This window comes from Eucyclogobius newberryi, unplaced genomic scaffold, assembly GCF_026437365.1.
Source record: "Eucyclogobius newberryi isolate DKJ021-1_F unplaced genomic scaffold, fEucNew1.0.hap1 SCAF_16, whole genome shotgun sequence".
NCBI lineage: Eukaryota > Metazoa > Chordata > Actinopteri > Gobiiformes > Gobiidae > Eucyclogobius > Eucyclogobius newberryi.
In genome coordinates, this window is record NW_027315790.1 from 23385628 (window position 1) to 23412325 (window position 26698).

At 40.7% G+C, this 26698-nt stretch overlaps 4 protein-coding genes and 2 non-coding genes across 6 annotated transcripts in view; 1 reads left to right on the forward strand and 5 right to left on the reverse strand.

The window, feature by feature from the left end:
• Window positions 1-1074: 1074 nt before the first annotated feature.
• rps27.1 (ribosomal protein S27, isoform 1) lies at window positions 1075-3631 on the reverse strand. The gene is made up of 4 exons (XM_072448016.1): window positions 3534-3631; window positions 2879-2987; window positions 1999-2109; window positions 1075-1271 (listed from the first exon to the last, which is right to left on the reverse strand). Exons 1-4 carry the CDS (start codon window positions 3537-3539, stop codon window positions 1243-1245), a joined length of 255 nt encoding a protein of 84 aa, XP_072304117.1. The 5' UTR covers window positions 3540-3631; the 3' UTR covers window positions 1075-1242.
• Window positions 1493-1623, reverse strand: LOC140362348 (small nucleolar RNA SNORA35). Its single transcript, XR_011927078.1, has one exon. It is a non-coding gene; the product is annotated as a small nucleolar RNA SNORA35 (small nucleolar RNA).
• On the reverse strand, window positions 2220-2350 carry LOC140362347 (small nucleolar RNA SNORA35). Its single transcript, XR_011927077.1, has one exon. It is a non-coding gene; the product is annotated as a small nucleolar RNA SNORA35 (small nucleolar RNA).
• A 906-nt stretch (window positions 3632-4537) lies between the features above and the next one.
• Window positions 4538-8437, reverse strand: lrrc71 (leucine rich repeat containing 71; the record flags this gene model as incomplete). The annotated part of the gene is made up of 14 exons (XM_072447226.1): window positions 4538-4663; window positions 4755-4843; window positions 5106-5211; window positions 5298-5458; window positions 5551-5614; window positions 5682-5783; window positions 5972-6061; window positions 6199-6282; window positions 6762-6921; window positions 6989-7057; window positions 7410-7484; window positions 7561-7636; window positions 7711-7821; window positions 8128-8437. Coding segments are annotated over 14 exons (1623 nt in total), but the record flags the coding sequence as incomplete, so codon positions are not given.
• A 2433-nt stretch (window positions 8438-10870) lies between these two features.
• On the forward strand, window positions 10871-12066 carry LOC140362024 (parkin coregulated gene protein-like). The gene has a single exon (XM_072448019.1). It carries the CDS (start codon window positions 10911-10913, stop codon window positions 11595-11597), a length of 687 nt encoding a protein of 228 aa, XP_072304120.1. The 5' UTR covers window positions 10871-10910; the 3' UTR covers window positions 11598-12066.
• The window catches only part of ash1l (ash1 (absent, small, or homeotic)-like (Drosophila)), a 31665-nt gene continuing 16743 nt past the window's right edge, over window positions 11777-26698 (reverse strand). Inside the window, exons 13-26 of the mRNA XM_072448017.1 lie at window positions 22368-22476; window positions 22124-22273; window positions 21752-21819; window positions 21486-21646; window positions 21223-21375; window positions 20243-20297; window positions 19305-19437; window positions 17992-18249; window positions 17404-17490; window positions 17233-17323; window positions 16612-16750; window positions 16075-16247; window positions 15370-15536; window positions 11777-14719 (exon numbers count right to left, since the gene is read on the reverse strand). Coding sequence (XP_072304118.1) covers window positions 14228-14719; window positions 15370-15536; window positions 16075-16247; window positions 16612-16750; window positions 17233-17323; window positions 17404-17490; window positions 17992-18249; window positions 19305-19437; window positions 20243-20297; window positions 21223-21375; window positions 21486-21646; window positions 21752-21819; window positions 22124-22273; window positions 22368-22476 — 2236 coding nt within the window. The 3' untranslated portion in view covers window positions 11777-14227. The remainder of the gene's footprint in view (window positions 14720-15369; window positions 15537-16074; window positions 16248-16611; window positions 16751-17232; window positions 17324-17403; window positions 17491-17991; window positions 18250-19304; window positions 19438-20242; window positions 20298-21222; window positions 21376-21485; window positions 21647-21751; window positions 21820-22123; window positions 22274-22367; window positions 22477-26698) is intronic.

Here is a 26698-nt window from a genome sequence, read left to right on the forward strand (position 1 = left end):
AGGTAGAAGAGGAGGCCACAGGGGGGAGCGAGGGGGACAGATAGAAGAGGAGGCCACAGGGGGGAGCGAGGGGGACAGGTAGAAGAGGAGGCCACAGGGGGGAGCGAGGAGGCCACAGGGGGGCCAGGTAGAAGAGGAGTCCACAGGAGGGAGCGAGGGGGACAGGTAGAAGAGGAGGCCACGGGGGGAGCAAGGGGGACAGGTCAAAGAGGAGGCCACAGAGGGAGCGAGGGGGAGAGGTAGAAGAGCGCAGGAAACGGACTGGGACAAGTGCTGCGAGGAACTTCCCGACGGAGATGCACCGAGAAAAGGACACGCTGCAACCTCATCTGTATTGTAAAAAGTAGCAACAATAGAAGGATTTTATTTTATTGTGACCAGCAAAGAACCAAAGCTTTTTTTCTTAATTGCTTTACACATGTGACGTCAGTTTCTTCACTGTGCAAGTCATTGTACTGCAAGTGATTTAAGAGTTCACTTCACTGTTGTCAACGTTTTGAGTTTATATCTTTTTAGAGTGCATAAGATCCAGACTTTGTTAAACCATTTTAGTTGGAACATTATATAAAGGATTGTGTAATTGGAGATATCAGCTGATAAGTTATATAATTATAGCTGCACTGATCAGTTGAAACCTGCACAATAAGCCCCACTTGTATTTTGTAGAATACATTGCATGGATGCATTACATGCCCTTTGATTTCTAATAAAGAGTTTTTGTAGAAATTGTGATAATGCAAATTTAATAAAATGCTTCCAAAATACTGCGTTAGAACTGCGAAAACAAATGAGCATCACTCGCTGCAGTAAAGACAAACGGAAGGTCTATTCCATGGAAATAGAAATAAAGCCATACTTCAGGACATTCTGCATGGAAATCAGGTTTTAGGCCATAATGTGGATTATCACCAAATTATCGCCCGATTTCTCATCCCATTGAAACGAGCAGGAGGCAGACAAAAGGTTTATGATCCATAACCAGAATTGGTCTTAAACTACATTCAAGTTAATTTCAATTACTATCAAGTAGTGATAAGTTGTATCTCATATAATCTTAGACAAACAAAGCAAAGGTTATTTAGCCAAAAGAACATTTTATTAGAGAGAAGGGGTCGGAGAGTGGAGTTACAGCCGATATTTTGCATAAACTGCTTGAATCCACAGAGTCTTCACATCCGTCTCCTGATGCTTTTGCTGATATCCACTGGTCCATCCCGCTCTCTCGGCAACTGGAGGGGGAAACTAGTGCTGCTTCCTCCTGAATGAGCACCCTGTTAACAGAAAAGGCCCAACATGAGAGCTGACAAAGAGCGGCTTACTGTACAGAAATACTGCAACTGTGCACATTGTCCCTGCTGATGGTGAAGTCATTACATGTGACAAATGAGGGCTACATCTCTTCCTCTTTTGAATCACATTACACTGCAGCCTAAAGAGCAGACAAGAGCAGCCTGTAAAGCACTAAACTAAACCTGTCAGGGTTTTGAGTGAGGTGTGTACTCAGCCTTCGAAAGGGGGGAGCCAATGGTTTAGCTCAACCCTTCTGCAAACTGAAGTCAATCTGGCACTGAGATGAGTTTGGAAAACCACAAAACAAGGAAGACCAGCCAATTTACAGTGCAGACACAAAAGGTAGCATTGAATGGCTATTTGTTTGACTAAATGCAGTGTTTTGTTAACGGATGTGCAAAGTAAACCATTATCTAAAAGATGACATACTGGAACTGAAAGACATCTCAATGTGTCCCTTTATTGCAGACGTGACGTTCTAATCTATTGAATTTCACGCTGGTATTCTTAAGGTGCAAAATTCAAAAGTGTATTTCCAGTTAAGAGTTTAGCTGCAGCAGGTCAAAATCATTAAGAACTTTGAGAAATTAAGAAACACCCAAAGAAGGTTGAGGTGTTTTGGGAGTAACACAAAACATGTATAAACAGCATAATCCAATCTGTTGCACTTTAAAGGTGAATGTGCGACAGATTATGCAAAATACTGACCCTCTGTGAGACGTGCTTTGCCCCCAGTTGGCTGGCATAGGACGGTGGAACAGCCCACACACAACACGACTGTCTGAGCGTGGCTGAACACCGTTGTGATCTTGTAGCATCCTAAAAATGAACAAAAACCACGTTAGATGAGGTACAGGGTCATAGACGAGCATTTTCTAATCAGGGGTCCTTGGATTTGGACAAGAGCAGCCAGTAAAGCACTAAACTAAAACTGTCCTCAGCCTTCGAAAGGGGGGAGCCAATGGTTCAGCTCAACCCTTCTGCAAACTGAGGTTGATCTGGCACTGAGATGAGTTTGGAAAACCACAAAACTAGGAAGTCCAGCCAATTTACAGTGCAGGGACAAAAGTAGCATTGGACATAAAAATGGCAATTTATTATTAGTTTGATCAAATGCTGTATGCAGAATTGGAAAATTAAAATGTTAACAGTATTTTTTTTGTTTTTACATCCCTTACAATCCTACGGGGATTTTGGACAGCAGTAATAATTGACTATTACAATAAGATGTAATTGCATAGTACCCGAGTTATGGCCTACTTGAGACCAAAACATTTAGGAATCACTGACATAGATCACTTCAGTTACTTTTATGCCATATTACCTCACTCGTCATTGGCATCAGAAGGCATTATATAATATATATAAAATGGGGTAACCACCTCAAATAGGCTCAAGTGTTAAAACATGATTAGAGCTCTTTTAATTGGAGACAGGAATCGCAATAGGTCCCGAGATACGCTCATCTCATTTTTTATACATTTCATCTGGAGTCTGAAATGAATGTGAAAGTGGGACAATGGACTGGGGCTGAATGACAGCACAGAAGGGGAACTGTCACCTTACATTACATACATTAAATACATACCTGGGCATTTTACATCCATAAAATACGAGTTCGGACTCTGAACAAGACGCTTCTTCTTGTGCCTCCTCTTCTCCTCCTCAGGGGACGGGTGCAACAAGTCTTTCGCAAGCTGCGGAACAAAGAAAACAAAACAAATGAACAATTGGACGAGCCGACAATAACTTATTAGGTCCTAACGCAACACGCATATTGAAATATCACAATTAAAACCTCAATTATTTGTACATTTGAGACACTATTTGGGTGTGGGCTTTTGGTTCTGATGCGTGGCCTACTACTCTGGCTTGGATAACTAGCTCAAATCATCCATCTGCGCCACTTCTGCTTTAATTACTGTGCCAAATCTAATGACACACTAATCAGAAGAATGCAGGAGTTGAAGTTGAAAATATGGCAGGTGAAAGTATATTTGAGCTTAGCTTCGTCGAAACTAGCTCCATGTTTGCGGCGTGCGCGCCGCCATCTTGTCTCACAATGCGCTCAAACGTGCTGCGGACTTTATAACAAAATCTGGGACGTGGACCGACTTAAGCCGCCGAAACCCCGCATCTGCCGGGTCGCTAACTCTTTATGCATCTACAGAGCCGCTCGCTGTCTTTGAAATGTTTTATTTAATGGTGTATAGAGCGGGGTGAGGCGGCCTCCCGATACTCACTGGCATGTTGGCGAGGAAATAGCCGCTGCCGAAAAGGACGCATAACCGGAAGCGCGGGGTTGATATCCGTGGAAGCTTTGAGCAGGGACCGGACGTGACGTATGAAGCTGTGAGTGGTGAAAGCTCCGCCCCCACAGTTAGCCAGATATTCAATTAACCTTTATAAATGTTAAAGTCTAAAGTCTGGGACGAAGAATAAAGTATAAATAATTAAGCCTAAAGATTAAAGCCTGCGGCGGTAACCGCCGTGAAGTCAGAAGAGTCAGCTCTGGAATAAAGGCTGGTGTTGTTGTTGTTGTTGTTGTTGTTGTTGTTGTTGTTGTTGTTGTTGTTGTTGTTGTTGTTGTTGTTGTTGTTTTATGGCGGTTGGCATCCGAGTGTTGCATTACCGCCAGACTTTATGTCTTTGTTATTGTATCCTATAGAAGTTCACGCCAGGTGATGTAACACTTGGATACCAACCGCCATAAAACACCAAAGAATAAGAAATGTGACTAACGTCACAAAGCGTCTTCGGTTTGAAATAAAGAGTGTAGTAAGAAAAACACCCAACCTTTTATTTAGACATGCGACGTTTGAGCAGACGGCATCGTGGGTTCTGCTTTTCAACAGCAGGGGGCAGCACAAACGTGAGGAGGAGAAATGTGAGCTCTCAAAATAAACTCCACATGAATGGGTAAACTACTATTTACATTTTAGTTTAAATCAGGGTGTCCAGACTTTTCTCAAAGAGGATATACATTGAAACATCATTATAGTGGATCATTCAGATGAATGTATTTAAAACAAGTTTGAACAAGGCTTGAAACATCAATTTGAGGTTATATAGGGGTAAATGACTTAAATCTGCAGTACAAAGGCCTGCCTATGACCATTAGGGCCAATTCCACAGAAGACCTGACATTGAATTAAAGCATGTATTATCAAAGCATTTATTTGGAAGGGAAAAAATCTCAAATATAATATCAAAAGTATAATTATATTTTATATGAACACATTATTGCTCATGCTCGAGTCATTTTGTCTTCCTCTTCGGCCACTTCAGACACTAGTTTGTCGTTTTGGTCTTTGAGCTGCAGGAGTTGGTCTATTTTGTTTGAAAGCTCACAGTCAGGAGAAAAGTGATTTCTCTAAAGAGGGAAAAGGAAGGAACAATTACACTTTGTTTTGTGACATTAAGTGCAACTTTTAAAGAAGTAACTGTGTACGGTAGTAACTGACATTTAAGCACAGACGAAACAGTCCTCCAAATGTCTGCTGCTTCAGAGAAGAAAGGAACAGAGGCAATGACTTCTCTGTTATTGCATTTCCTACAAACAAACACAAGTAAACAGGTTAATAACAACAAAATAAACAATATTTGTGATGCTTATAAAACCTCACTTGACTCAACCACAATTATAACAATTTAACCAATGTTATGTTTTACTGATTGACTATTTCTATTGCATTTCAAAGTCACATCAGATACAGCGACCTTATCAACCGTATCAACTATTCTAACTGTATTATAGACACAGAACACAACACAAACTTACATGACAGTTCAAAACATGAGTGTTGAGTTCTGACCTGCCAAACTGAGGTAGACCAGAGTTGAGTTTCCAGGGTGAAACACCTGTCCTCTGTTGCAATACACCAAAGAGTCCAGCAGGGGGTTCACTTTCTCCACTTCAGGCTTCTCCACTTCAAGCTTTGAAATAAGAAAGTCAGCAGCACATTACAGAGTCAAACACTGAAAGGTTCATTTTGTCACACACAAACCTCAGCCAATACAATAGACGATTGCTCCTGTACAAAAGAACATACAGTCAATACAATATCCATGATTATAAATATATATTTGAATGGTTTGTTGACCTCTGTTAGATCTGTTTGAGATAGTTTCTTTTTGTCTTTTCCTCCTTTGGATGGAGCTGGAGGAGCTACAAAGTTGTTAGTAAGATTTAAAAGATAATATTTAGCTGTTATGTCTTTTTGTATAGTTTTACTTAAATATAAATTCAGTTACATTTACGTTTGTAGGCACTCTTCTTTAGATTGTCTTTATTGGCAGTTTTGTCCTCTCTCTTAGCCAGGTCCTGTGAAGAAAAATAGTATCATAATTGGCCAGAAAGTTCCAGACTGTGTTTTCTAAAACGCAGTTACCTTCTTCTTGGTGTTGCTTTTAGCTTCTGGTTTGGTCCCAGACGTCCATTCTTCAGATTCACTCAAATTCTGACAAAGAAATCCATCTATGACAAGCTTTCTCTTTGGCATGTAAGTATGTCGTTTTAAACTGATTATAAACATTATTCACAGGTGTAATTTTGAGCAATGCTGTGTGAGAGAACGTTCTTCCCTCTCTCATCCCCAGTTCATATACTATACACTATACTGTCCAATAAAGCCACAAAAACATGAGCCAAAGCTGTATACTCCTCTATACATAAACGAACATTGCCTGCTTTTACCTGCTCCATCTTTTCTGCCAGCATCTTCCTTCTCTCCACAACTTCTTCATGAGTCAGCGGGAAGTCCGACAAAATCTGAAACAAAGTTCACCTCACTTCAGCCTCGCAGAATTACACTGTTATAATGGGATAAGATTAACGGCGTCCAAATCAGCTTAACCAGAGTTACAAGCGCATTTGTACAAGTTAAAAGCTCTACTGTAAATGGATACCTTGGACAAAGCAGCAGCCCCTGAGTCTCCGATCTGATTGTTGGCCAGTGAAAGGTAGATTAAGGCACGGTTATAACGCAGGCCCTGCACGGCAACAACGTGACATGAAAAGGCAATTGTGAAACATTAGAAGACGTATCCACAGTAAAGGCCAAAGTAGCAAAAGAAAAGTTGTGACAAATTCAAAATATTTCTTCTATTTTCTACAACACAAAAAGTATGTACATTTTTAATTTTGTGAATGCTCAAAACACTTTAAGCTACATTATATTGTTATGTGTTTTTATTATGTTTATGTACAATATATTTAAAGAAATACAACTCTCTAGCTCATTTAAAATATCACTAAATGCATTTTAGTCAGTTGGTTATTTATTTTAAAGGTGTTGCAGCCATTTGTAAAAGATTTTCCCCGTCATAGACTTCAGAAAGTGGCTTAGTTACATGTTTTAGAGCCTTTGGAGATATGCAACTGTAATTAACTCTATTTTTAACTGATTCCACACAAACTAAAACTGTTTAAATTTACTGTACTGTCATTTTGTCCACTCGTTTGACCTCACCTGAGCAAGATACACAGCACCTGCATCTCCAATACGGTTGAATGCGAGGCTGAGAAAGAGGAGGGTTTTGTTGGCCGTTTTGGTTGTTGATAAAGCAGAGCCAATCAGACGCGCTCCTTCATCTCCGATTTGGTTATTTCTCAGGAACAGGTGAGTGATGCTGAGTAATGCACACATGAATTAGAGAGACTTGTGATGTGAAAAAGAACAACTGAACAGTAACTCACACACTGTTCTCAGAGAGAAGAAGCATGTAGCTGTGGTTTGGGAGCGGGTTTCCCTCCAAATGCACAACTCTAAAAGAAGAAAACAGAGAGAGCTTAAAGAGCCCTTTCTAATAATTGCATGGTTTGTTGGGAGAGTACTTGTGGTAAGTATTCATAACAGTTTTTAAATCAGTCAAGAGGCAGTTTGTGAAGTGATATTGAGAAATTAAGGTTTAGGACCACAGGAAGTAGCGTTGAGCTCTAAAACATCTGTTATCAACACACAAAAAGCAGGAACACTTAACAAAGTCCGCAGTGTTTTAAACTTTTAAATCATATTTTTCTCTTGTGACTGAACTTATATCACCCACCACTAGAAAGACTCTTCTCATTAAAGAGTACCACATTTGTGTGAAAAGAAGTCTTGGAGGAGCTATCTTACCTCACACTGCAGCCCAGTGACAGCGTGTTTGAAAGTGACATTACCATCTTATCTGTCAGTCCAGCTTTCCAAAAACTACCAAACAAATTTAACAAGTATCAAAACTCAAAGCAAACTCAGTCGAATTACAAAAAAATAATTTGATACTCACTAGAGGCTCTGAATTCCATCCAAATGATTAATCAGCTTGTTCAAAACTTGCACAATCTCTTCATCTACTTTCAATCCTGTTTGTATAATAAACACAAATGTTCTGTTTTTGTGGTAAAATGAATGAATGAGTGCCTTTCACATTTCTTACCCAGTATCCTGAGGCCCTTGCAGTTGAGTACCGGTATGCTTTTGTTTAAATCTAAATCAACATGGAGATAGGGTTTCGACCATCGAGTTGTTGTTCGGGGCTCATTTTCTTCTGTGAATGGGCAATTTCATTTCATTAGACTTAATGGTACTTAATCCCATTCTGATAGAACAAACTGCCTGAACTTCTTTAAATGTACCACACAGTGACATATGAGGACAACATAAACACACCATGGAGCCTTACTCAAGATATTGGTCACTATTTGCCTCCAGGATCGCTTCAAAGCTTCTCGGTACATTCAGAAAATCACAAATTAGTGTGGACCACACACATACCCCACGGCTTTGTCCCTACTCTCCCTCAGACAGTGAATGTGTAATGTTTGACCAGGTTCAGGTGGGTTAGGGGTTTTACCTGGCGCCTCGCCTTCAACTTGTGTGGTTTTACTGTAGACAGGTGGTATGTCTTTTTTATCCAGGAGAGAACAGAGTTTGGGGAAGTCCACTTTCACATTGCCTGTGCACTGATAATTATCTGTAAGATAAAAGCGTTTTAACTGAACACACAAAACACCACCTGCCTCACAGACCAAACACAGCGTGATCCTGTTACTTACCAAAGGTCGGGCTTTCAATCGGGGTTTGAACTGGCAACAAGAAAGTAAATTAAATATAACTGATACAGCATGACCGCCATGACCCCTTTGAATAAAACTGGACAAAAACAAGTAATAATCAAGTATAAATCAATCTATTTGACAAAGGACAACATTCACAAATAGCTAAGAATTGTATTTTATTTTTGTATTATCTAGATTTTTTAGCTCTACATAACCAACATTTGTTAGATCCTAACCCTAACAGCCAGCTGAATTCAGCAATACCATAATATTTAATACAGCCCTAATTATCACTGATATAGTGGTCAAAAAGTGCAGAAATTAAATTCATGAAAGTTTCTATCCCAGACACAAAGCTCAATGTTTTGACATATGAAGAATAATGACAATAATAATGATAATAATAACATCTTCTATTAAACACATCTATTTTCAATAGGTATTTCCTATTTTAGTTTTGCATTTTTTGTCAGGTGGAAATTAAAAGGTTGTGTTTGACTCTAATTTACATATTTTAATGGTATGTTATGGTATTATTTAACATAAACCAGAAAGCACAAAGTATCAGTTGGACACCAGGCTAAAGGTGCTATGTAAGTTTTCTGCTGCGTCACCTTCTTGTCAATGGAAAACTATATTTCTTTGCCTGGGATATTACACAATATGCTCTAAAAATCCACTTTTCATTTATTCAGTTAGATTGATATTTATAACCACTGGTTTCGTGGAGTCAATGTCCAAGTAGAACATTCCATTAATTATTGATGCAGAGATGGTTAATTCAATCTACCCATTCTTTCCACAATATCTGACTTACTTTTTTTTTTTTTTTTACATTTATGCAAGTTAAATAATAATTTGTAAATATATGTGTGAATTAAACATTGTTTTTGTTTGTGAATCTGTGGTTTTGCATGATAAAGTTTGAATCAGAATTTGTGGCTCATTAAATTGTGCATTCTCCACCTCTGTTCATGTGGATATTTATGATACAAATATTAAGCATATTCACAAAGGTGACTCCACCAAACCAAATATTTTATTGCATTTTAATTGAATATATGGACGAGCCAGTCTATAGCATACGGTGGAATGTTCTAGGCAAAGCAACAACATGTTCATGAGACAAGCAAGTAAGGTGCAATATGACAAACACAAATTCAAAAAACCCACTGGAGAAAGAAAAAACGAAAAAAGATCATGTTGAGCCAACTACTAAGATTAAATTTCACTTTCAATATTGTACCTGGTTCCTCCACTGCCACGAGCGCCTTATTATCTTGCTTATTATCTTTTCCTTTTTTCTTCATCGTGTTTATTCTTTAGCTGTTGGACAACTGTTGCCTGGCAACTGACCGGAAAAAACACATTGCTCACACGGAAGCGCTTCAAATTAAAAGCACCTACAAGCTTGTTCTTTGTTTGTTGACGTCATCATTTCAGATGGAGGCCGGGACTTAGAAATAAAGTCTGGCGGTAATGTAGCACTTGGATACCAACCCATAAAAAGACGACAAAGTCTGAGGAATAAAGTCTGGCGGTAATGCAACACTTGGATGCCAACCGCCATAAAACAACAACAACAACAACAACAACAACAACAACAAAATGTAAAACTTTGATACCAACCGCCATAAAACAACAACAACAACAACAACAACAACAAGAACAACAACATTAACCAGAGAAGAAAAAGAAAACACCAAAGAAGAAGAAACAGAAGAAGAAGTCTAAATAATAAATTCTAAAGTCTAAAGAAGATGGCAGTAAATGCACCTTTCAAGTTGGCTGCCACCCGCCATTAAAAGCATTAACAACATCTACTACTACTACTACTACTACTACTACTACTACTACTACTACTACTACTACCACCACCACACATATTTATTTCGTCAACAGTACATTTCCCAAACTTCTGATCCACACATGTTTGAGGGTTGGATTCACCACTTCAACACATAATGTTTACATTCCTTTCACATGAGAAAAAACGAATTTACGAATTTAAGGGCTCCAATTACAGTCCACGCCTTTGTCAAGTATAAAGTGTGCGCTTGAGACAGTGTTTGAGGAGAAGAGAACACAGTACAAACTCATCACATCATAGTTTAGAGTAATCACGCAGTTATGAATGAACAAAAAGAGGAATGTTACACCCTGTTGATATCATGACTCATGGATGTATTATGATCCACGTCCATGATTATGATATGGCTGGACACATCCGGGTCTTAGGGGCCTCTGGATGGAGGTCACGTGAGGGTCCAGTGGGACTCTGGATTAAAGGACTGCATCCAGACCGCGGATCTATTATATAATCGATATCCAGACGCCTCTCAGCTGTTTAATGTTGTTTAGCACTGACAGCTAGCCGGTTTCATAAAGCTAGCGTTGCTTCTAACCCGCTGCGTCTCTACGTGTCACCATGGCAACCACACACACAAGCGCACGCCGCAGAATCGGGCCGCTTTTCGTTGGTATCGGGAGTCAAGCGAAGTTGTCAAGTTTGCGGTTGTAGTTTTATTTTCTTTTTTTTTTTTCACTTCACCAAGTTGTTTTTGTAAAAGTTGGAGTCATGCTGCGACACAGGGCCGACCCGAAAACCCTGGGATTCACCACCAAGTCGCAGTTGAAGAACTCGGTGGTGGTCGGACCCCCCGCGGCCGGCGCCTTCCAGGAGCGTCCGTCCAAACCGACGCTCTTCCGCAAGTTCTACGACCGCGGCGAGTTCCCCATGGCGCTGAAGCACGACACCAAGGGCAACCGCATCGCCTGGAAAGTGGAGATCGAGAAGCTGGACTACCACCACTACCTGCCGCTGTTCTTCGACGGGCTCTGCGAGACGCTGCACCCGTACGAGTTCTTCGCGCGGCAGGGCGTCCACGACATGCTGGAGCACGGCGGCCCCAAGATCCAGCCCGTTGTCCCGCAGCTCATCATCCCCGTCCGCAACGCCCTGAACACGCGGAACCGTCACGTCATCTGCACCACGTTGAAAGTCGTCCAGCACCTGGTGATGGCCGGGGAGATGGTGGGAGAGTCCCTGGTGCCCTACTACCGACAGATCCTGCCCATTCTGAACATCTTCAAGACCATGAACATCAACTCCGGGGACGCGATCGACTACAGCCAGCAGAAGAGGCAGAACGTGGGGGACCTGATCCAGGAGACGCTGGAGGTGCTGGAGCGCTACGGGGGAGAGGAGGCCTTCATCAACATCAAGTACATGGTGCCCACCTACGAGTCCTGCATGGTCAACTGAAGGGGGCGCTCTACTGGCTGCACAGGCTCTCATGCAACTGTTACCTGCATTATCTTAAGATTTATGGACATTTTAGCCTCAAAAACCAAATAAAGAAAATGGAAATCATGTACATTTAAAGAGTGAAAAGATAATTGTGTGTTGTAAATGTATATTATTCCAAACGGGACAACGTTGAATCACAATAATGTAGTGCTTTTATTAAAAAACAAACAAACAAAAACAAATATAAAACAAAAAGTAAAAACCAACAGCATTTGCATGACTTAAAGATCATAATTACAAACGAGTGGAAGATTCTGACAAACTGTAAACATCACAAAATCTGCCAGTCTGCCATTTACAATGCTTGCATCTTATTTTGTGATTGTCTAAAAATAACTAAACAAATCACACAAGACGCACAAATACAAGTACAAGCATTATACAATGAGCGCTATCACAAAACCGTTTCCTATTTGAAAGAAAATAAACAAATAAACATGATATTGTGCTGACTTCACTTTTGTTTCTGTCAGCGTTTCAAAAATATTATAACATTTTTATGTTGTTTGTTTTTTTAGTGTTCAACACTTTGCAGCAAAAACAAGGAGTAAATTTCTCCTTTAAGTTATATTATTAACAATATTCAGTGACAAAGGTGTCTTTGTGGAGCCACTGTCGCCTTCTGTCGGACATTCGATCATGCACTACATAGACAAATTTCATTTATAGAAAAGAAAACAAAAGCTTCAGTTTGTGTCTTAACGACAGTAAGAGATTTAAGGACATTAAAAAAGTAATTTCCTCCAAGCTTAAGTGTCTTCATGAGAGTAATACAAACGGAAGAAATAATATTATCCTTATTATAATAGTCATAATACATTTAGGGCCTGTACAGTACAATAATAAACAAATCAATTTGGAGATATTGCTTTTGGAGACACAATGTTAAGTGTTATTTACAAAGGTTGGCACTGTACAGCTTCCTGTTTCTCTCTCGTCTCCTTCTGTCAGTTTAATGGGACTCTCAGGACGTCCCTTTTAGAAGAGGCATTTTGGGGAACGATGAAATCTCATCAAATATCACAATTTAAAACATTCTCCATGGCAACCAGGACATAGCTTAAAGACAAAAAAGGAAAATCCACCCCTCCCTCCCAATATACATTATATCCCCTCCCTCTCAGAGTATAAGAAAATATGACCATCACGATACATTTCATGTTAACTATTGTTTTAATAATTTTCTTAAAACTGTTCATTGCCATCGAGCCCTTATTTTTTTTCTTTTTTTTTAAAAGGTATATTTTGAATAAAGAAGCACGGTCAGTGTGCACACTCACACAAGGCAGTCGGCTCGGCGGTAAGGCGTAGTCGAGGCCGAAGTCCCCTGCTTTATTTGAGCTGGTGAAAGTGTTAGTTCAAGCAGAGGAGGACTGACTGCCTTACAAATGTATTAGAAAATTAAACCTTAATTAACAAGACACTTCGACAAAAAGCGCTAAAAGCTCCAAAAGGCCCCTCCCTTCTTGACTAAACAAACCCGCCCCAGTTTCAGTTCCTAAACGAGTTACAGTAAAAGAGAAAAAGATAGTCAACTTTAACTTGTTTTCAGACTGCATCATCCAATACTGAGAGTTAGTGTGTTCCATTATAGATACATTACACAGAGCTCCACAACATCCCCTGTATCAAAAGTGCAGTTCTCCAACCTCCTGTTAACTCCCCATGTGAGCAGCGCCTGTACACGCCGCTCCACTTGCATTTTGTCCTATGCCTTTCCTCCGGCCCCCCACCCTTTATCATGTGTGATCATTGCAGCAAAATCCCACCAGGGGGAGTCCTTCTCCAGCCCTCCATCAGCAGAGACAACCTCCCTCCAGCTTTACTCAGTACCAATTGTTTTCTATCCAACCGACTTTTGCCATGTCCAAAACAGGATGTAAGTGCATGGGTTATGTTTCCTATGGTCGTTATATTGTTTTGCATCATAAATAAGCAATAAGTCTTGGTCAGCTTTTCCCGCGCTCCTCCATCAGACCTCTTGAAGAGCTTAAATTGCCATGAAGTCAGCGTTTCCGCACCCATTTAGAGTCAAGATGGCGGCCTAAGAGGAGACAAGCCCAGAAGAGGTCCCCAGCGACGCATTGTGGTTCCTAATGGTCAGTCGAATAATAAGTCTCTTCACTACATTTGCTGCCCTTTGCTTAAAAAGTGCGGGCAGCTAGCACATTTTCTGCCCCCCAAAACCCCAAAGTGCCAGTTGGGCAAGTTGGCAACAAAACTGTACCCTCAACCAGAAGACTCCTCCTTCATAACGAAAAGACACTCTTATCAACACACTTAGCAGCTGCTCTGGCCATACTTAGATGTGTTGAGTTGTGCTAAAAGGTGAACGGGTTAAGTGTTAAAATGTACTGCATAGGTTTGGTAAAAGTTTGGATAACATTGTTTCTAGTAAAAAGGGTTAAAGAATAAAATACAGCTTGGACTACAGCTGTCTATGTATGTCTACGTATTTGAAGCTTTAGCAGCAGGAGAGTTCAAATGAAGCATGGAGAGATCAGAAAACACTGGTAAAAGACTTGAAATCAAACAATCAAAACATCTTTCCCTGCCTTTTTGTCGTAACAATGATTCATAAACCCTCATTCGTCGGCGGGTCGACTCTGCTTGGCGCCCTCGCCGCTTTTGTTTGGTGTCCTGTGCAGCAGATCCAGTAAAATCTTATTGAGTCTCTCCCTCTGAGCCTCCCTGCGGCCCAGAGCCGGATGCGGCAGAGGCAACGACGTGGACGACGTGGACGACGGCGGCGGCAGTTCCAACATGTCGTCCAAACGTCCCGCCAAACTTTCCTCCGTGTCCCGCCTCTTCTCGGGCTCCGCCCCCTCCTCTTTGTCCTCCGCGGTGTGTTCGGCCTTCTTCTGTTTGCGTGGTTTGCTGCTGGACGCGGGCTGATGGTGCTGATCCGGAGGAGGCGTGTCCAGGTCCATGTCATCGGCGCCTCGGCTGTCCTCGTTCAGAAAGTCCCGCTCGCACGACGAGGAGGCGTCGTCCTCGCAGCCCTCGCCTTTGGGACGCTCGCTCTTCCAGGCGGACCGGCCCCCGTTCCTCTTGTAGTTGTCGGGGATGTAGTGAGGCTGCAACGCGGCACAAAAATGCATCAGAAATACAGTTCAGAGATGAAAGAATATGGGAGACTTGGCTCGATAAGGAATCTGGCCTCTGCATTTGACCCAATCGTTGCCACTGGGCCAATCTGTCAAGAGCAGAGGGTCAGAAGTGCAGTACCCGGGGCTTCTCCAGATACAGAGCTAGGATATTTCTACTTAAGTCATTACAGAACAACAGAGTTTAATGGAGTAACTGAAGGGGCAGTGTGATGTAAAATCAAGTTATTGAGCTCCACATAAGGATAAAATAAATATGTTGTGAAGGAGGTTCTATCTTTTTCAGTAATAGTGTAAGTTATTCAATTTTTTTGTTTTGTTTTATAAGACAGATTTATTGTATTGCACTCTGAATATAGCTGGCTTTCCTGACCCATTAACATGCTATATAAAATTGGGCAAAAAAGATGAAAAAGCACAATGAAGCTGCTTTTTCAAGATCATTTTACAACCATATTACAACGTGGAAGACTAGACAAGACTAATATTCGTTCATTTCTGTGGCTGACTCCCCTTCAGAGCGTTTACTTGAGTTGGGCTCCACAATGTGCCACTGGCTTTAGCTGTAATACTATCTACTCTCTCAGAATATCTGCTGTTGAAAATAAACGCGCCCTCACCGAGAAGTCTCTTTTGGGCGCGAGCCGCTTGGGGAAGTGGTTGAAGGCGTATGGCTTGGTGCAGACTGGGTAACGGTTTCGGTGAATCTTGTAGAACAGATGAGCCGACTTGTCCAAGCGATAGTCACAGATGTACACGTCCTGCTCCTTCACTCCTTTGGGACGTCCTGTAAGCACAAGTGTTGGTTCATATGTGAGTTGTGGCCTTCTTCTATGTTATTTTTCATAATACCTTTATTTATTTTTGTATTACTAGGCCATCCTATTGTATGTGATATGGTGACATTTCATAGTGTATTTTACTGAGCTAATGTTAGTTCGAATTGTAATGTAATGTCTATTTTTACCTCTGTGTGCACCTGCAGATGGAAATCAACAGCAGCTTTTTCCACAGTTTGGCCTTTGTGCATTTTACATTGACAAATAACTATGGGATCAAAAGGTCTGTTATCTTTCTGCTGTTGTTTAATTTTAAGTAATGACTATTGTTTAGTCCCGTTTTGGGTACAGAACAAACGTGGATTATCAGTGGTTACGAGGGATCATAGTGTGTCCTGGTTTAGTCCAGTCTTAATTCTGGGTTCAGCAATATTTTACTTATTGATGCGGTACTGTTTTTACCAATTTAGTCGACCTTTGTACTGTGATTTCTCCATTGCTGGTCAGACTGACGCTGGATACATTGAACAGTGGATTTGGGCTGACCTTTGCAGTAGGTGTAGAGGTCCAGAACACAGCAGGGCGCCACCACAGCCTCCAGGGGGATGATCTCGTACAGGGGCATCCGGAACAACTCGTTTTGGTAAAAGCGCCGCGATGGGGAGTGATGCGTCTCGTGTGGACGGAAATAATGATGACCAAAGGCAAAGCGCTCACCCCTGAAAAAGACCAAGCAAAGATTTTTTTTAAATTTAGCCTAAAGGTAAAATCTATTGAAGCATTGTTCAAGACAATAAATGCCTCACTCGTAAATTACTGCAAAGTGTCACTAAAAGTGGCTTCAAATGCAAAAAAGACAATAGCTTATAAGTTGGACGGGCTTTAAAATAGAGCAGTATCTCGTAAATGCAAGTCTTTCAGTCAAACAAATGTGGAAAAAAAAGATTTCTTTCAATTGATTTTGTTTACATTGGCTGCATAGACTAAAAGCTGTAGTACTTATTTTATATCGTTACATTTGGGAAGTAATACACATTTAAGCACGTGAGCACAGGCTTATTGGGCTGCTGTGGACAGACTCACTTTTCGTTCCTCCAGAGCTTCTCGATCCTGAAGATGTCGAGTTTGTCCCGGTTGACGTGGGTGAGCTGACGATACGACTGTCGCACTGGCTGTCCTTCAGGGCTCCTCCTGCTGTCCCGCATCAGGTACACACAGTCCCCTAGAACACACGGGACACAACATGAACTCAACTTGTACAAACACAGTGATTCAAAGTTAGCACGTTTAAGTTGCGTAAAGCTGATAACTTCTTTAATGTACAAACCACAATATATCATTATATTATCAAAGCAATCGTGTTTTCATGATAATTACTACATTGGCTTAACGTTCAATAAATGACAGCTGGAACTAAATTTCTGGGGTTCAATATATATCCTGTGTATCTTTTAGTTGCATTAACAGGAAAGTTGTTTTATTGCTTGCTAATAAATAAAATGTTAGTTATGAAGAGTTGAATAATTAACATATTTAACTCATACATTATATCAACTAACTATTCAAGTGTAAGTGTCAAAAGTGCTTTAATAAAGTCAGACCATGTGTTAAACTATTTCTCACTTCCTTGGTTTGTTACAGACTCGAGTGGTGTCCCTAAGAGAATAACAATAACACATAAAAGTCCTCGGTGGGAGATCGTACCTTGGTGTAGCAGCAGCTCGTCCCTGAGGAGGCAGATGTAGTAGATGGAGCCGGTCTGAGCGTAGCTGGGCTGTGGGATCATGGGAACCTCCTGCAGACGCAACGACACATACAATTCGATTAGGAAAAGCAGTGAATTAACCAACGTGAATCTGTACAGTAGAGTCTTACGATGTCCACGGGCCGCGGGTCGCACTGTTCACACAAGTAGTGCTCCACCTCGGTCTCCAGACGCATGCAGTCAAAGTGCTGCCAGACCTGACGCGACGAGAGGACAGATCAGTTACACGTGTATTATGGTTTAATACTACTGGAGGTTTACGGCACGTTCTTGTTCGTTAAGTCATTTAAGAAACGTTCATTCAACTTCTTTATCTTGTGAGTTGGAAGTTAACTCGACAACTATGGGCCTTGCCTGGAGAAAATCCTGCAAAAAGACTCTGCATTGTGTCTATAAAATGAGGACTACCCCTACAACACCAGTATAACAAATATTTTATTTGTTTTAAACTTGCAAAGCACAGAAATAATGTCTTCAACAGGTAATTAACTCTTTCTGTGTAAGAAATCCATTTGGAGTTTGCCGATTGTTTAACCAGATTTATCATTTGTCTAGTCATGGGTTTCAGCTTCCTGTTAAATGTGACATTTTGAGAACTTTTTGTTAAATGCAATTGCAACGGTTCTAATTCCTCATTATTCTGAAGCCCATGGATACACTGATTACTGCGACACATGTGGCACATAAAGAATCCTCACCATGCACTTCTCACACTGGATCATGAGGCCTTCGTCCTTGTACATGCCGCAGATGCAGCGGATCACGTCGTCGTCTTTGTCGTGGGACTCGGAGCCGGGGTTCTGCTCTCGGTCCAGAGAGTCAGAGCTGTCGGCTTCGCTCACCGTCTCGCCCACGATCTCATCGATCTGAACAGCCGCCTCGTTTCGGGCGCTGTAATACGCCTTGCGCAGCCGGCACACGTCTCGCCCCACGGACGACTTCCTGCCGTAGTATTTCTGAAATTTAAGAGATACAAGCAATGGTTCACCAAAAAAACTTAAGCAAGAGTTTGTAAGAAATACTGCAGAGTAAATATAGGCTTTTTTATCAACAACAAAAACAACGGAAAATACATAGCTCTAATTAGTTGGTCTAAAATGAAAGTAAAACTAGGAAACAAATTAAATCATTAAATCAAATTAACAATTTTGAGTACAGTATTTTCTGACCACATGAACCCTGAAAACACAGTCACTCAATAATTCCCCAACAGTGAGTGACGTAGCCAGAGTCAGTGACACATGAGGACACATTTCTGACAAAAGTTAGAGCCCTTAAACTCAACTTTCCTTTTCACAGCAGGATGGACTCTCCAAATGACACGACTTTAATTTAGACACCCACTTCAAAGTGTGATTGTTGCAGTAGCTGCTTCAAGAGGTTTCAAGTGGCCCTTGTTTAAACCCTTCAGTTAAACATATGTAAATCTAAAGGGTTGTGTTGAGGATCTGCCCTACAAACCAGAACTGGACCGTTAAAACTGATACACAGAAGGACACCATTCTTGATGTTTTATTTCATTATGGTTTAGTCCTGGTTTGTAAGTAAAATTAATCAATCCACTAGTTTTCACTGGCTGCTGTGTTCTGTAGTATCCTGTGCTGCATCAAAATTGGAGGTAAAAGTCAAGTTGAAATGGAAAAATATTCACATTCAACATCAAAAAGAAAGATTCGCCAGATGTATCCGCCAAAACAAAGTTAAAAAAGTAAAAAAGAGCCATGGACAAACTCGATAAGATGCAGGTTCACAGATGGTAAATAGATTTATCACTGTACACTGTCAAAATGCTATGTTTGATATTTAGCAACTTAAAATCTCATTAACATTAGGCTAAATAAAAATCCTCCGGTGCGTGACGAGCTCAATAGTTTCATGGGTCACGGGTTTTCTGTTCACAGGCGTCATTTTGAGAACATTCAAAAGATGGATGAATACAAAAGACATTATTGTTGCCATAATAACACAAAGCCTGTGAGTATGTATGTGTGTTGTGTGTGCGTGCATGTACCTCAGCGTTGCGGAACACTTTGAGCATGTCTGCGTCGAAGGCCTCCACTGTTTTGTAATGTCCCGTGAGGATCTGCTTCTCGATGGTGCTCAGGTCCAGAGGGTCAGACACTTTCTCGTAGTACTGGCTGTTCCTGCGGGGGGGGGAAACAAAAGAAAACTGTGATTAATGCGGGATCCGTTTTGAACACGTTTAAACAGACTTTGAGCAAATACCGTATTTTCCAGACTATAAGTCGCACCTTTTTTCATAGTTTTGGCCGGGGTGCGACTTATATTTATACTCCGGAGTGACTTATATGTGATATTATTTGTTATTTTCACACTTACATTCTCAACAACTTATATATGTTTTTTTCTTCTCTATTATGCATTTTTTGTCTGGTGCGACTTGTACTCCGGTGCAACTTATAGTCCGGAAGTGTCTCAAGTTTGATCAAACAAGAAAAGTGGCCTGCTTGTCCAGATGTATGGCATTAAACTTACTATAATGCCATACAGTAGAACATTCCAGGCAAAGCAATAACATCTTCTTGGAAACAAAAAAATCCCTAAATTGTAACATTTTATTTTTTCTTGTGCTGACTTCAAGCTTGTAAAAAAAGACCGTATAGAGCAGTGTTGCTGGTCTTTCCTCAAGCGTCAGATTCAGTACTACACCATGTTTCCTTGTGTTTAATGTGTGAATGAGCGTGACCACCGAGCTGCCGCTGCTGCCATAGAGACATAATGAGCAGTAATTGTGTTGACTCCAAGAGATTAGCAAAACTGGAAACAAATCAAAGTGGCACACGCTGTCACGGCTGAATTATGGGGCTGCAGATAAAGCTGTCTGTGTGGATGCTGTACACTGATAGTGGCGATAACGCTGAGCGGAGGCCGCCTGCACTCAAACGTTATGAATGAGTTCTGAGCATGCGGGTATAAGGGACGTGTTACCTTTTTCGAGACGGGAGGTTCACCAGCGGAGCAGCGAGCGTCTGGCCAGAAGAATCTGAGGGACAAACAAGTTCATTCAATATTAGAACAGAGTACAAAATGTAGAGTGCAGGTGGTGATATCAGAGATGACAACACACACAATTAAAGTAATATTAGTTTTGCTCCAGTACAGATATATACAGCAGTAAATTGTGTGTATAAATTCAGTCAAAGTATTTAGTATAGGTCTATTTCTATCGCATTTAGTTAATCCCATTGTTTATTCATGCCTTATTTTTTATATTTTTGTTGTTGCTATTATTATTATTGTTGTTTTATGTTGCACCTTATTCCGAATGCAAGTTGCTAGTTAAGGATTTTTGTTTCTGTTCACTGACTATGGCAATAAACCCTTTTCTGATTTGGACATTGTAAAAGCAGTTCTTACGGTCAAAATGAGACCACTGAGCTCTGTCGGCACCGAATTATAAACTAGTTTATCCTCCACCAACTAGGAAGAGCGCTGTTAGTATGCTAACGGTTAGCATTACCACGACTCAGCTCTGGCCTCAGAAAGATGTGAAAAGCAATTTGCAATGAAAGTGTAGAATACGTTTGAACAGTTTAAAATTATTCAAGTCTATTTTTCGTGTTTTTAAGACTAAGCAAAATTGTGCTCGACATTGATGAGAGTGTTCGAGAAATGCTTCGGGGGCGGTTGCAGAAAAGTAGCCAACTCCTGAAGTCCCGCCCTGTTTATTTTTATTTTAGTTTCAAAAAAGAGGCTCATCTTGGACCGTCACGAGGGAACTTAAAACTGGATAATCTCTCTTAATTAAGCCTCAACTGACTGTAATGTGAATGAATAAAACACTTACAAAGGGTAATCAGAGTATTCATCCATGATCTTATAGCAATATTCAAAGGTGTTAGCATATCTCTTGGTTTATTGTGAGTGCGTGAGTGAGAATGAGCGTGCGAGGACATTCAGTATTTGACCTTTGTAGCTGGTGATCATGTCGCAGATCTCCTTGAAGATGTGGGCGAGGCGAGCGGTGCGCGTGACCTCCGTGTTTTCCTCGGCGGCAGCGAGTCTCCGCGTCCGAACCGACCGAGACGTCTGCAGCGCCGAGAACTGGGTCAGGAACACGTCTGGAGGACAAAAATATGATAATCAAACTAGTCCCGACGATTGCGACATGTGTCATCTGATTTATCGAACTACATTTACATTAACTCCCCCTGTAACGTCTTGTGCCCACCTGACTTGATGTTCCCGTCGTCGCGGATGACACTGCCCCAGCGCGCATACATGGACAAACTGCTGGGGTCCCGCTCTCGCTCGCCCTTCAGCAGCTCCTGTTTCTCCCTCATCCTCTCCCAGTTTCTCAAGAGGAAAACTCGATGCTTCAGCACAAAGTTTCTACAGAAGTTACAGTAAATTCTTATTAGTACATCTTCTGTGGGAGATGTATTCTGTTTCACAAGCATAAAGTGATGTAATCTTTGTGTTTAGGGTTTGGTGTACCTCTCTCTGTTGGACATGGGCTTCATGAGGTGAGGGTAACATTTGCTGCTGTCACTGGACTCTTCTTCCTAAAGACAAATAAAAGGTATAGACAATTTCTATCAATGTAACACTTTACAACCTTCAGATAATAATCAAAACGTAGGTAAAATGTTCAATTGCCACCAAACCACTGGCTTATCCATTTTCCATTATTCCATTTACTTGGAATGTTTCAAAAACTGTTTGTGTGGGTAGAGATTGTGCAAGTTTCTCAGCAACTGTTACTCATGTCTGGAGACCATTAAAAGAGAATTTGATTTTCGGGAAGTTAGGTGAAAAGCTGGTTTGTACTCTTAAAAAACAAACAAACCGGAATTACTGGTAACTCACTCTCTTTTTGAGTTGATGTTTGGATTTCCGTTTCTCCTTTAGCCGTCCCAGGCGCCTCGTCCCGCCCGTTTTCGCCGGCAGCCCGTTGATTCTCTGACTCTTGCCCCCGATGATGCCCCGGCAGCTTTCTGAACCACACTTACACACTTGCTGCGGGTCAAAACATAAAATGAACAAAACGTATGAACAAAACTGCATTGAAGAAATACTAAAAAACAGAACGTGGGAGTAGTTTGTTCTTCACCTGTTCCTCTGTGTTGAAGGAATGGAAGTTGTAGTCGTAGGTGAGCTCCGTACCGCTGCTGATGGCTTTGAGAGCGAAAAGACCGATTCGGTAAACTCCATTCACAGACCTAGAGGAGCAAACAAAAAGGTAACGATGTTTATGGTAAAAAATAATCCAAGTTGTAGCTCAATGCTGTTACTTTGAGAGATTTCATAGACAAAACATAGACCAACTTTAATCAAATACTGTGATTATATTAAGAAGCCATGAAGTATTTGTTGAACGGGGACGTATGAATAAGCAAACTATCATGATATCGCTCTTAGAAAAGTCTCTCAACAACATCGTGGGCCATCACAACATATCGAATTACAAGCTCCTTTGCTTAAATACATTGTTTTATTGTAGCAGCAGCAAAACTAATATCCATACCAAAGTTACAAGTAGCAATTCTGTAATATTATTCAAAATATTGCAATATATGTCTCATCAAGAGATTTGGATATCGCATTAGAAGTTTTGACCCTATCCTGCAATAGTAAAGATATAAACCGTATTTCTAAGTGTTCATGTACTAAACCCTCATGCCTAAATGCTTGCAAAAGTCCTTCAATGAACACCGCCAAAGCTTTATATTTTTTCTATATATTCTTGTTTACTTTTCCCTGAAAAGATCAAAAATCAAACCATTCGTTTTTGAAGCTGTCTTGCTGAAAACCAACCGGGCAACGCAGGTGTGTGCAGGCCCCAGCTATAGATTATAACTGAAGGATTCCACTGGGCCATGTACTTTTGACCCTTAGGGAAGCAACTGAACTTTCTTACGTAAAACCCCATAAGGCAAAGGCAGCAGGGGTGTCAAATTCACACCTCTCGGTAAAATAGTGCACAAAAAATGTTTCGCGGCAACGTCCCAGCAGCAGAATATAACAATAGCTTCTAAAGAAAGGTCAGGACGCACTGTGAGCTCCCAGATTCACTGCCTATAAATGTTTGTATTAAAACCAGAATTTAATTAAATAAGAAATAAAAGACAAGGTGCCCCAGTTTTTGGCTGTGCTGCTGGACACTTTTCAACACATGGTAAAGTGCGATTTGTCCTACTCCATCGAATCTCGGCGCTGGCTTTTCACTATTGTTCTAAGAATAAAGCGCACTGTTCTATGTGCCAGCCTCTTGATAATTTATTCTTCTTATGGGGTGAAAAAGCTGCTTCAGCGCATTGTTTTGAGGCGCTACAGCTGTATCCAAGGCCGAGTCACATGTAATCGTTCTTCTATGACAAGATGGATGAGTCGTCAGGCTTTGTGCTGAAAATCCTCAACCCTCGCCACGTCTTTCATTTCACACACGCGAGCTGCGACCGCTGGCTTACATTATTATGAGCTGGTCATTGTAAAGGGCTTCTGTTTAATGCTCAAGCCATTCAAATTAAAAGTTACACAGATGTTCACCAGAAGCCCTTAACAAACTGATACAATTACTTCCGTTAGCTATCATTTTAAGTGCTAGACAAATAAATGGCAGTAATAATTCTTCCAAGCTGCATTATTGTTGCAAAGTAAATCACCACTTTACTTAGGAACTTGCAGAACAACCATTAAACCTTCCTGTTTAATGTCTGGCTGTCAAAAGTGAATGCTCCCAACACCACCATTTAAGCCCCTCACAATTATTACTACGGCAAATCAACTTATTATTCAATTAATGATAAAAGGAACAATATATATTAGGGCTCAATATTTATCACATACATTTTCTTTGCATTAATGGGAAATTTGTCCTTAATTCTTTGTAGTAAATCAAAATTTGAGCTGAAGAGGTTTGAACATCATTCATCATAACTACTTTAGTGTTTCATTAATTGTTGCTACTCAAGTTTATTAACAATATGGTTCACTCGGAAAAGGGTTTATACGGGGATCATTCTGCTTTAGGGTTATCGTGTCAGTGGCATAAAGTTTCAATATTATTATTCATTTTTTTACATCGCACTTCAAAAAATATATATTTGATACTTTTTTTCCTCAACATTACTCCTCTTTACCAGTAGAATTAATTTGTACATGTTCATTCTACATTGGGCAGAGAAAGGCTGACTTGGCGCGGCCTGTGACTGCGCTAGATTAAGCTGTGCTGAGACAACAATCCCTCAGGAAAGGAGTAAATAGTTCTGGCTTGATGCGAGGCCTTTAAGCCATCCGAGTCTGTGAACACTGGCGGAAAGTGACGGAGGTGATGTCATCAGATTACCACGGCACAACCACATTAATACGACTGGGGTTTAGTGGCAAAGCTTTCTCCTTTGCAATGGGAACACCTGCCGCACGTGTGTCCATCAAAGGCACACGATACTGAAACTACGGAAACTTGAGAGCCACAGGAGACAAACGCACACACAGCCCTCGACAGACATGTAGCAATAAAAAAGGAATAACCGTAATCTATCAAGGTTTCAATTACCCCGGTTACTGTGCACTCGGGAATAGAGCACAATAAAGAGAGGCCCACAAAACTGCATGGAAGTTTTTGTCTTGTTTGTTCGTTCGCAAACTAATAGATTTAAGATTCCCATTTGTTTCATACCAAGAAACATAACAATATTCTGCTATCTAATTACCAAATTTAAAGCGGGTGATATCAAACTTTTTGATGAGCTATTACGTTCTCAAGTTGAAGCTTCAAGTGTTTTGCTTTTGTTATAAATGTTTAATTTATGGTGTCTATGTGAGCTGAGAACACTTTGTTTTTTCTTAGCTCTGCTTGATGTCCGTATCCAATCCCATTACAGGAAGTAGTGACTAATCACAAAGCTCTTTAAATCTAGTCTGCTCCTGCATATGCTGCCAGTGTTTGTAAACAGAGGGCCTGCATTCTAAAGGCTGGTGCCGCTCCATCACTTGACTCGGATGCATTTCAATGGGAGTGACAGAGACGGCCTCCAACATCACAAAATATGAATTATTTTGGCGACTGAACAATAAATCATCATTAGAAAACATTACCTTGTGTAGCACCATTTTGTGTAGAGTACCGTACTATTCGGACTTTAAGCCGCTACTTTTTTCCCACGCTTTGACCCTGCAGCCCATACAACGGTGCATCTAATTTAGAGATTTTACTGGCTAACAGCCACCAGGAGGAAATCTAGCAGGAAGCGCTAGCGTTTGACACACTGTAGAAGAAGACGACATCGTGTCTTCTATATTTTAAGCTTCAATACGCTGTGTGTTTTATTACAATCAAACTCATATTCACGGAGTAATGAGTCTAAATAAAAGTCACACGCGGAACACAGACATGCGATATACGGCGGTCTGCAGTTTAGAACCTGCCGCATTGCAGGCCCGACCTGCCTCAAGAGTCAAAAGACAACGTGCGCATCACTACTGTAAACCATATTTTTGTGTAAATATCTCATGTTAAGTAAGTATGAGCACAGGAGCAGATGAACCAAATGTGAAGACACAGACATAGGTAAATCAGCTCACACAGAGTATTCAAGGACAGAGGGGACAGTAGAGACAGCTCAGACATATTTTTCTATGTTACACATCAAAATGCTCTGTGTTTTATTACAATTAATATTCACTGAAAATTCACTGAAACATTTGTCTAATTAGTTTCACGGCGCAGCGGACCTCAGGTGCACGCCAAGAACCCAGTTTCAAAAGACAACCGGCGCTATTTATGTGTAAATATCTCAGTCATGTTACAATGTGGGCACCTGCGGTTTATTGACAGGTGCATGTACGATGTATATGTACACTTTCTATTTTCTTCATAAATTTTGTGTGCGCAGCTTTTATTCAGGAGCGCTGTACAGCCCGAAAAGTATGGTACGTAATTAGCATACAAGCTAAAATCTGTGTAAGAAACATTTCTTGAATCTAAAGTTATGCAGGACAGTAATGAACTAAACATAAAGTAAGCTGCAACAATTTCACAATTAAATGTTTATTTCATCAAGCACCACAAAACCTGCATAAATCTATGAACTTTAAAACATGGAGCTGGAAGATACTGGAAGATGTAATACTCACTGGCAAACATAAAAATTAACAGCATCAACCATCATCAGAGACTGTATTTTATACATTATTGTGAAATCACACAATGCTGTCAACAAAGGAGCAACAAAAAGAGCCCCAATATTACAAATAAGCACTAACAATGATTATGTACCAAGATACAGCATAGGAACCCATGCATAGACTGGTAAAAACAGAAACTATATAAAATATATCAAGGCTAAACTGGAAGACACAACACTAAAATATGCCAAGACTATTGTAGGACCAAACTAAAGCAGGACCAAAATAGAATGAACAAAAGACAACAACCACAAA

Coding starts and splice junctions, on each gene's coding strand:
- rps27.1 (XM_072448016.1), bottom strand. Junction 2,110..2,878: donor TATGGATGTAAAATGCCCAG/GTATGTATTTAA, acceptor GTTCATTTTTAG/GATGCTACAAGATCACAACG. Junction 1,272..1,998: donor CAAAGCACGTCTCACAGAGG/GTCAGTATTTTG, acceptor TTCTGTTAACAG/GGTGCTCATTCAGGAGGAAG.
- LOC140362024 (XM_072448019.1), top strand. CDS start 10,911: ATGCTGCGACACAGGGCCGACCCGAAAACCCTGGGATTCACCACCAAG.